We start from the raw sequence: 11357 nt of genomic DNA on the forward strand, positions 1-11357 counted from the left end.
AGGGATTCACTGCAGACCACTCTGTCGGAGATAACGGGTGAGCAGATTGGATTGAATGAGGAGATGACTTGAGTTATGACACAGAATCGGAATTGCATAGACCTAGCAAAGCCTTGCTGAAACTTAATTATGGTGGCTGCCAAAAAAGCAATTACTAGAAAATGGAAATCAAAGTCTAGGTCAACTTTACTAGAAGTAGTAGTGAAGACAGTAACAGAGATAAAACAACTGGAATTGGGATCTTTAGATCTTTTGACAAGTTAAGTGATTTTTTTTTAACGTCGCAAGATGGCAGTGTTGAAATAAATAATATTTAGGAAATTAAGTCTTGTCGACCAACTGTTACAAAGTGTTTATTTTATTTTATAAATCATATTATATATACAAAAAACTTTTATCAAATAAATATGCTCCAAACAATGGTTATATATGTTTTTAAATACTTGTTACAAACTTGTTTTTATGTACAAAGTGAAAGCATTCAGAACAGTAATATTAGTGTGCCCGACTTCTCTCATGATTATAATGAAAGTGATTAATCAGTTTCATTCCATTGGTTAGACAATTATATTATTAATTGGACAAAGTATATAAATGACTACTTAATTGTTACTGATGTTTTGATTTTGAGGAAGAGGTTTGTTGAAAACGTACAAAGTTATTTACGTTAGTCTGTGGTTCTTTGTGTAGGCGTACACTACTGAATAAAATAATAAATCAACTTTTAATATATTTCTTTATTCGTTTGTGGTGCTATTGGAGTTTCTGAGCGAATTTGTGTGAGTTTATTTGTGACAGTTTTTCGCCCTCATCTCCTTTTTGTTTGGATCTTTAGAAAAGAGACGGAGCAAACTACATAGGAAAATAATGGTAATTGTGGGAACAATATATGCAGAGCAGGAACAAGGTTTAAGAGGCAGGATTTGAATAAACACTATAATGCTTAACTGACAATGACTGGATAGACTAAGTATGTACAATGTTTGCAACTACAGTTGTTTCAATGGTGTCTGTGATGTATACTGCTTAAAAATAAAGTGGTATCATGTTTGTTTTTAATTTATATAAATGTAAGATTGCCTATGTCATATGTGAAAATTTAATAAAGATGTTTGTTAGAAACAAAAAATACTCTTTCCAGGATTCTTTTCCTTTTTAGGTGCCTTCTGACGGCAGACCTCTCAAGCTCAACTGGAAGGGCTTGTTTTAAAGCAGTACCTTCCATTCTTGAGGTGAAAACCACAAGTTTTTGAGAGAAACTCCTCACAGATATGGGAAAAGCATGCAAACTCCACTAATATTGACCAGAGATCAAGGTCAAACCCAGATGTGTGTCCATGAGAAAAAAACAACCATTCCACTATTTTGCCTTCCCTAAAGGCAACAAAATCAAGCAATGAAGCATAAAGCAGCTTAGTAGATTCAAAACAGCACAAAAGCAGGTTAAACTATACTACAGAAAAGAATAATATTTAGGGACATTCAGTCTGCTTTTAGTTTTCCATTATTTAAGTCATACTAAGCAAGGTCTTTAAATATTTTAGCAGTCTTGTTTTGTTATCCACGCATTTCTATTTGTACAGACACAGTGCAGTGTTTTTTTTTTTTTTCTTTTCCGTATGACAATAAAAGTAATGTCTTTCGGCTTTTCCCAGCTAGGGTTCGTCATAGCGGATCACCGATCCGCTTATGACTGGCAGTGGATTTTTACGGTGTCGAGTTGCCAGCCCAGTGCCCAACCTTCAAAGAAGGCACACCCACTCACGCACACACCTACCTGCATGTCTTTAAAATGTACTCAACCACAGGGAGAACATACAGACTCCTCACAGACGGCACTCCAGCCGAGAATCGAACTGGACAGCCTCTTGCTGTGAGGCGACAACGCTAACTGCTGCAACACTGCTGGCTCTTTTTTCGTATGACAACAGTTTTACATAATTCCAGAGTGCTACACATGCTATGACCATGGTGGGACAGGGCATTTGCAATAAATTCTGTGGGAAAATGGTGAATCTTTCCATTTACCTTTGGTAAAAGCACATGTGAAGCAAAACGAAGGTGGTACAATGTGCCTAACATATTGAAATCTGCCTTCCATTTAAGATCCTTCCACTTAACTCAGAAAAGTGACTGTTAAGATATGTATGCTTCTCAAGTATATATCCAGTGACACAGGTGTCCACTATTCTTACCACAAAATTAATTACAAGGCTTGCAGTGGTTAGCATTGCCGCCTCACAGCAAGAAGTTCTCCGGTTCAATCCTCAGCTGGGGTGCCTTCTGTGCGGAGTCTGCATGTCCTCCCTGTGGTCGCGTGGGTTTCCTCCGGGTGCTCCGGTTTCCTCCCACATCCCAAAGACATGCTGCAGGTGGATTGGACACTCTAAATTAGCCCTAGGTGTGAGTGTGTGCGTGTGTGTGCCTTCTGTGGAAGGTCGGGCGCCGGGCTGGCAACTCGACACTGTAAAACTCTACTGCCAATCATGTGCAGACAAGGTGATCCGCTGTGGCGACCCCTAACAGAGAAAAGCTGAAAGAAGAAGAAGATGTGCACTTGCACTGTGTGCGTTACATTTAAAGTTAGTGTGTGTGTGGGGATGTGTGTCCGTCTAACATGCAGCCAGAATAATAAAACTCAAGAAGTCCATGCACAAACCAGTAGCAAGTTAGGGATTTTTTGTTTTCTAAGAAGAGAATGAGACCTACATTAGCATCTTAAGACTTCTGAAGACCAAAAATAACGTACAATAATGACTCCCCCATCCCTGGTGGTCATTATAAGAAAAGAATGGAACTTACAGGCAGGTGCAGCCTTATGTCAATTGGTGCCCTACGCAAAAGGGTTCCACAGCGTCCCCCACCACACCACTCTGTGTCCCCATCCTGGTCGACTTACAGCTAATAAATACTGGAAAAGTGCCCCTGCTAGAGTGGCGCCCTAGGCGGCCGCCTAGTTGGCCTATGCCTAAGGCCTACAGGTCCCCACACTTTCAACATCAGGATACTCCTAGAAACGTCCTTTATTTTCCTGTGATGTCCACTTGTCAAGCATTACTGCTCATTTATACCATGCAGTGATGCAAAGCATAAAAAAAGTCAATCAAATTTTCTCTCTCTCCAGTACGTGTTAAAATACTATAAACACATGCAGGACAAGCAGGGCAGAAATCCTTACAGAAAAACAGCTGCAATTCACAAATAAAAAAATTTAAATTTCTCTACTTTTTCAACAAACTTCAAAAAACTGCTTACTATATCAAGTCTTTCTTGAGGTTTTGTATTGTATACCTAATTCTGAAACAGTCATCTCCCTTGTACCTGTCAGACACCCGAGCTGCTAATTAAGCTAGAGTCTCATGGGATGGTGACGAGGCTTTATCCCTCTACACAACTGGAGATGAGTACTCGAGCTGCAAGTCTTCAGATATTGCCTTACTTCCATAGTTTTGTTCCAGATTTGCATTACATACAGATCCATCCACATGCATCATCAGTCTCTCTCACCCACCATAAAAAAAAAAAAAAAGTTCACAGTGTCAGTTTAAAAAAAGTCAGAATAGTTTTTATAAAAGGTGCTACACAAAATGAGTCTTTTCGTGTTTTCAGAAAAGGGCAAAAGTAAGGCAAACAAGTGCATTATGTAAATAACACAGCCAGCACTAACAAATTAAGTGTGTATGAGAACACTTTATCACACCAACACACACGTGTACGCACGTATGTCTGTGTATAAGGTCCTACTAAATTTTATTGAAAAGCCCACACATCGACATCCAAACTACTGACCACAAAACATCAACAATGCAGGCACTGACATAGAACCCCACATGCTCACAGAAATAACATCAGGAAACGCAAAAATAAAACTAGTAAAAAAACACTGTTTTATGTACCCCCCCACCCTAATGCTAATTTATATATTTGCAGCTCCGAGACGACACAGTGTCAGGAAATGGGCATACACTCCAGTCCTGACAAATTGTGCATCCTTGCCCACCTGTTGACCAAATTTTAATAACTAAACAGATGTCGAACAAATACAGTCTTTAAACAAAAATCAGTGCTCATATATATATATATATATATATATATACACACACATATACACACACACACACACACACACATACATATACACATGCAAACAAACAGTTGCACACTTTTTTTTTTTAAAACAAGGACTAAACACATGAATAGCAGTATATATCCATCTGGTCTTTCTTTGCTCTACCTCTATCTTTGTTGTGAACATTAAAGTGTACATTTCTCATAAAAACTACTATTTTGTTTAATCTCAAACACTACATACCTTATATGTTACTAAGCTGTAATGTAAAAGGAATATGTAGGCTTCTTTTCACCAATCTGCCCATTTAATAATGATGTGAAAGTAAACAGTATCTTTTATTAATCCGATTAAATAAACAAGGAAGAATCTTTATGTAGCAGATGCATTAGAAGGAAGCACTTGTGCATACTCCCATGCCAACAACGTACATCAATACCCTTCTACACCAACACAAAAAATACAGTGACAACCCACACCTTAATGAATTAAGCGGCAGTGATATACATCACGTTTCAGCAGTTTTAGCACACAAGAGTTTCATTGTGCATGACTTTTATGATCCAGTAACTTTTTCAACCTCACTATGTAACTTTAACATTCAAGATTTAAAGTTCTTACATTTGGTTTAAACAAATCACAGTCTGAGAAAAAACTCCAATTTAAAGACTGCACTGAAACTTAAAAAGCTTGTCATTCTAAAATTAAAAAGAAGAGTGGAAAACCATAAATTCTCAATGCCTGCAAACAATGTAAAGTAAAAATATGTATATATATATCTATATCTATATCTATATATATATATATATATATATATATATATATATATATATATCCTGGTCCCAAGCAGCACTTTGCTGAAATTAACGGAGCAGTTTGTCTTCCTAATAAGTATGCATGACCCTTTGTAGCCACAATCACAATAGACATCTTCACCAGACTGTTACAGTGGTGTTTTCCCATAGAAAAGATAACAGATGTGTTTTTGTTAATGAAAAGTGCACAGCTTGGACTGTTCTTTGTCAGTTTCACAACCCCCCTAGGTATGTTTCAGACCATTGTGTTTATAGTATCCTTACCATGCCCTCAAAACCAACTCTGTACAGGTTTTTCGCTCCATTGTCCCAGAGAACATAAGCTGCACTGTGAGGACTAGAGGCACTCCAGTCTTGGATTTCAGTTACCTAAAAAATCAGAAAACAAATCAGTAAGTTTTATCAGTATATCAAATCTCATTTTGCACTTGCATGTGTCATGAGCACAGCCACAAAACCATATGTTCACCTTTGCAAAAAAAAAAACAATGTTACATACTTATATAATTTAAATTTCTATGACCAAGCCTGTTTTGGTGTAACTAAAGATGTAAGCATCTGACTGATGAGCAACTACAGAGTTCTGTACCTCCATCCCCACAGCAAGGCCTACTGTCTTGTCCAGTGATGCATAAAGTAAGTGTATCTATTCAGATCACATATTTTAGCACTGAAAACAAAAATACAGCTCTTAAGGGGGACTCCCATCCATCCTCTTAACCCCTCTATTGTTTTTTTTTCCTACTTATAAATGAAGGGGGGGCAGAGTACTGCATATTTTTTGGAAGAGAGGGGGTAGATCTTTCGACACCATAAAACAGGTTTCATTATTTCATTTTCCGCAATCTTTTGGAGGATCAACAGCATGTTCCATCATGCTTTGGGGATAAGGCAGAGGACCAGTGCTGGACAGGACACCATTTCATCAGAAGGTGTGTGTGTGTATATATATATATATATATATATATATATATATATATATATATATATCTATATATATATATATATATATATATATATATATATACACACACACACACTGTCAGTTTACACATTGGCATGTTCAGGATATGGGAAACTTTAGCAAAACTTTGTCTGAAACAGGGAGGATATACATATTCTGCACAGAAATTACCCCATCCAAGAAATAAGCACAAAATCAAGTGCTACGAGGTGGTGATACCAACAGTCATATCAATTAAATAGGAGGCAAACATTAAAGGGAAAGTGTCAAGATTCCCTGTAAATCTCACTGTTTTGATTAAGCTGGTGTGTCAGGTGATCCTATTGTTTACATTCAGACAGCTTTTAGTGTGATGGCTCAGGTTTCAGTATCTTGGGGAAGGGTAATTTTAACACTTCAGGAAATGCTAGCAGTTTTCTCTCTGTGCTCTTTTATTTACAGCCCCATGGTGATAGTAAAACTTTATCACTTCACTTTGGAGGCAGCAGACAGAAATGTGTTTTTTTTTTAAATATTTTCTGTAACACAATTGTTCAGGTGTACATCTAATGGAAAAAGGTGTAATGGATTTTAATGCTCACTGATGTGCTATTTACATAATGTCCCCTTCAGTTTATTGCTGTGGTGGGTCCTGCTGTTGTTTGTTACATGAGAAAAGGGCACCAAAATTATGTCCTTGGATGAGCAGTACAGGATGCATTACTGCTTGCGGAGAAGGAATAATTAGAATGTTACAGAAAAATGGTACATTGTTACATTATAAGCACTCAATAGCTAAGTCAGCTTTCAACAGTAGGCATGTGGAAAAGACAAAGACTATTGTTCCACGTTGCTAAAGAATTATCCCTGGTTCTGATGTACAAACAGTGCTTCAGGGAGGTCATCTGTAAAACTATTCAGCATGGGTACCACCCAGAAAGAATTTTGGTGAACTTATTCAAGAATACTTTAGGTGAATTTAGTTCACAACTGTAAAATCTGAACTCTTGTAAAGATGTTGTAACATACAGAGGCACAGTATTTTTTTCTGCTTGTTTATGCAACTCACCACATTGCATTACAAATCATATTCAACCTAAAATCGGACAGTGCAATCACTGCAAGGTTTCAGAGATTGGATGAAATGCATTCCTCCTGTCCAACAAACACCATACCAGAAGTAATCGGAGTTTGCAATAGACTTATAAAAGGCGGTTTTATAATCCTGACTCACATAGTTGAAAAACAAAACACCAAACAAACGATGGACACCTGCAAGCTGTTGAAAAGTGATATAAAAAATAAATGTGACAAATAAAAACAAAGAAAGAACAGTAATGCACCTTGCCAGTTCTGCTGCACTCCGTGTAGTGAATGATCCACCCATCGTCCTACTACTTGATTAAGCCAACTCCTAACTCACACAACATTGTACCAAGTGAATTACAGAGTTTATAGCAATAAGTAATTATATGCCTGTCCCAAAAACTATGCACCCTTGGAAGTGTAATCTTAAAATAGTGTGGGGGAAGGGTAGTCTTTTACCTCTATGCTAATGTTCTTTAGAATTGGTTATTTGTACTGATCAAGTGTTAACTCCTTGACATAGTTCGTCTTTATGAATAACTCCCCTGTTTCTGAAATGATTCTGTTACGGTTGTCTTAGGTGGTGTGGGTGGCTGTGCCCCACAAATCCCTCTAATATAAATATCCTCGGGGGTTGCACCATTTGTGGGGAAGGGAACCAAGCTATTAGAACCTACTATGCTGCCTATGCCCTTTGTTGCTACAAGATTGCTACACTGCTAGTTATTGTTTCTATTTTATGGTTCCGTTAATTTTCGGGTACTGACTGTTATGTATGAATGTGACATTTTTTTTGGAGATGCAAAGGAACGTCTCACGTAGGACAGTGTAGATAAAATGATAACATTGTTCGGTCAGATGACTGCAAGAGACGGTTGGCATAGGCTATAAGGATTTCGGTCAAGTAGCTATCAGTACCACACTAGTATATAGCCAACACATTTGAGAGATGACAATGTCTCAAATGATGATGTCTTAAGCTGGCAGCCTTATCATGCCTAAAAAAAAGTAACTTAAATCCAAAGAGAATGAAAATGGGGGTTAGCAGTGGACTTACAACTGGCTTATTATGAGAGTTTGGTCTCATGTTAAAGGTTCATAGGTATATAATAGGCAAGTGACCACCAGGGCCTTTATAAGTCTAGTCATGCAACCCAATCCAATTGTGTCCCCATGTATCATGGATTTTTATTAGGAGAGGTATTTTAGCTAGGAAGGTTTTAGACATTATGTGGAGGAGATGTTATTTTTAGCATTACTGTATCTGTATATCGGAGAGATGGGGCCAGACCCTACTTACTATCAACTTGCAGTGACATATAGTTAAATACTGGTCCATTCCTATGTTAGCATCAATGACTATATAGAGAGATTCTGTTGTATTTCTTTAGATGATCCTATGACCTTCAAGTGGAATGAAGCATAGACAGATCAGGCATGAAGCAGAATGGTGGAAAAATGGAAATATGTGATACAGAAATCATGGTCACAGTCAAAGAAAACTGGTACAACAGACCCACTGTACATAGTATACAGTGCTGGTGGTAATGATGGGGCTGATATAATGACACTGGACAATACTTAATGTTTTACTCAAACTAAAGCTAAACCGGGAATGACATATTTTAACTAAATAATAATCCCAAAGTCAATCTGTTTCATGATGATCCCTTGAATGTAAATCCTCTGGTGGACAAGTCTGGTAAAACATATTTGAAAGGTGTAATAGCCTGACATTAAGTGTTAATACTGGACTGTGAAATGCTATCCAGTCGTATTTCACCAAAAACAGTGAAGTATGAAATGTCACCTAGTTTCATGTCACCAAAAACAGTGAAGTATGAAATGCTACTTAGCAGTATCTCGCCAAAAACAGTGAATTATGAAATGCTACCTAGTAGTATCTCACCAAAAACAGTGAAGTATGAAATGCTACCTAGTAGTATCTCACCAAAAACAGTGAAGTATGAAATGCTACCTAGTAGTATCTCACCAAAAACAGCGAAGTAAGTTCTGCATATTATACAATATAAACAAGAATACTGACAATCTTGAGCCACAACCACTGAACAAAAAAGATATGAAGTAATTTGGTTTAGTATATTATTTATTAACAATATGCAGTGATATACAAATATGCATGCAAAAATGTCCAACGGGGTGAGCATCATTAGCATGACTCTCATTACTGTACTTAGATAATGGGCTATAGGTTAAAAATTTATTTTATTTATTTATTTAAATTTGTTGACTGGGAGTGTTCGACTGGACATAGGTCCATTTTCAGCAGAGGCCCGGGGAGAAAAGCTCCACAGTAAAATAAACAGACAGTAGTTACATTAGATTACATAGTGATTAACAATTTAACATAGCAATTACTTACAATATATTTACAGATGAAGAACATAGTACATCAGTAGACAACTAGAATCTTTATCTGTGAAGTACATAACAGACATTAACAAATGTTACAATGAGAAGTTCCTGCTGTATAATAAGTACTAGGCTTATGAGTATCTGAGCTTGCTATAATCAAGGTAGTTAGTGGAGTGGAGAGAAAGGTAGTGGTTGGATGGGGTGGACGATATTAGAGTGGGAGTTGCAAGGGCATAGCCAGCATGTTTTTAGGTGTGCTTTTAGTAAAGTTTTGAAGTGGGTGCATGATGGTATGGAGGTAATTGTGGGTGGGAGTGAGTTCCATAATTTGGCTATGGCGCAAGAGAATAGTGCTTCACCAGCAGAGTTATTGGCTTTAGTGATCTGCAAGTGATTTTTGTTGCTGGATCTTAATGGTCTGGTGGTGCGATAGGGTTGGAGTAGATTCTGGAGGGATGGGACATTTAGTGGATGGTTTACTAGTTTGTGGGCGAGTGAGAGTTGATACCACTGAAGGAGGTGAGGGAGTTCAAGCCAGCCCAGTTCAGCAAGTGAGAAACAGTGGTGACTACGGTAGGATGCCCCTGTGGCGAATTTGGCGATTTTGTTGTAGCAGGTCTCTAGCTTGTTTAGATCACATTGCCTTAGGTTGGTATATATTGGAGAGGCATAAAGTAGGGTGGAGATAAGGTGGGAATTTGCTATTGAAATCTTTGCTGCTTTGGTGAGGAATTGCTTATTTCTGTATAACCCTCCTAGTTTTTTCTGGACTTTTGTTATGGTTATGGATATGTGAATGTCAAATTTTAGTTTATTGTCTATTTCCACTCCTAGCAATTTGGTGTATTCAGTTGGGTATATAGTGGAGTTGTCTTTTGCTGTGATGTTAAAGTGAGAGTTGTTTTGAGTATGTTTGGTGGGTTGGAAGATAAGTAGTTTAGTTTTGTTTGGGTTGAGTATTAATCGGGCATCGGATAACCATGTTTCAACAGAGGAAAAGGCTTCCTGTGTGACTTTTTGCAGTTTGGGTAGGGACTGGGCTGAGCAGATGATGGTCGAGTCATCTGCGTATTGAATGAGTGTGCCATGTTTGGTGGCAGAGGCTAGATTATTGGTGTAAACACAGAAGAGTAGGGGTCCAAGGATGGATCCTTGGGAAACCCCTATGGAGACAGGTAGTTAGGGAGATATGTCATTCTGCCATACAACAGATTGTTGGCGGTCAGATAGGTAACTCTGAAACCAGTTGGTGACAGATTGTGAGAAGGATAGGTTATTGAGGACAGAGATAAGGTGTTTGTGTGGGACCATGTCAAATGCTTTAGATAGGTCTAGGAAAGTAGCAGAGGAGAGATAGCCATTGTTTTTATGCTGAAGGATAGTGTTAGTAAAGGAGAGTAAGGCAGTGGTGGTGCTATGGTTTGGTCGGAAACCATGCTGAGTACTGGAAAGGAGGTTGTTAGTAAGTAGGTAGTCTGAGACCTGAGAGTGTATTCATTTCTCTAGTATTTTGGAGAGTGGAGAGAGAATAGCTATGGAGCGGTAACTGGTTAGTTCTGCGGAGGGTCCGCCTTTGTGGAGGGGAATTATATGCGATACTTTACACAGTGTGGGAACGTAACTTTCTGACAGAGATCGGTTAATCAAGATGGATACTGGGTAGGCCAGAGCATCAGCTGCGATTTGTAGGTATTCACATGGGAGGTTGTCTGCTGCTAATTTGGTGGGTTTAAGTTTAGTTAAGAGTTTTTTTATGTTGGAGATTGGTACAGGAGAAAAAGAGAAGGCAGTGGGGAGATTACTAGTTGGAGGGGAGGGGGGTTGTGTTGTTTAGCTAGTGATAGTATGGTTTGGGTGAAGTGTGTGTTGAATGAGGTAGCAATATTTTCTGAGGAGTGAGGGATGCTAGGAGGAGGGGTACTGACTTTACATGGGTGGAGGATGGAGTTTATGGAGGACCAGAATTGTTTGGAGCTGTGTTGTGAGGAGTCTAGGGCAGACTGGTAGTATTGGAATTTGTCCTGTTTTATTAGCTTTTTGACTCTATTGTGTAGTTCTAGGAATTTCT

The 11357-nt window shown here is 38.3% G+C and overlaps 1 protein-coding gene across 1 annotated transcript in view; it reads right to left on the reverse strand.

Annotated features, from left to right (window-relative positions):
* MIB1 (MIB E3 ubiquitin protein ligase 1) overlaps positions 1-11357 on the reverse strand; it is a 1882202-nt gene that overhangs the window by 1747716 nt on the left and 123129 nt on the right. Inside the window, exon 4 of the mRNA XM_044065767.1 lies at positions 5149-5253. Coding sequence (XP_043921702.1) covers positions 5149-5253 — 105 coding nt within the window. The remainder of the gene's footprint in view (positions 1-5148; positions 5254-11357) is intronic.

The sequence above is a fragment of the Protopterus annectens genome, chromosome 3.part0 (genome assembly GCF_019279795.1).
Source record: "Protopterus annectens isolate FY-2018-M chromosome 3.part0, PAN1.0, whole genome shotgun sequence".
NCBI lineage: Eukaryota > Metazoa > Chordata > Ceratodontiformes > Protopteridae > Protopterus > Protopterus annectens.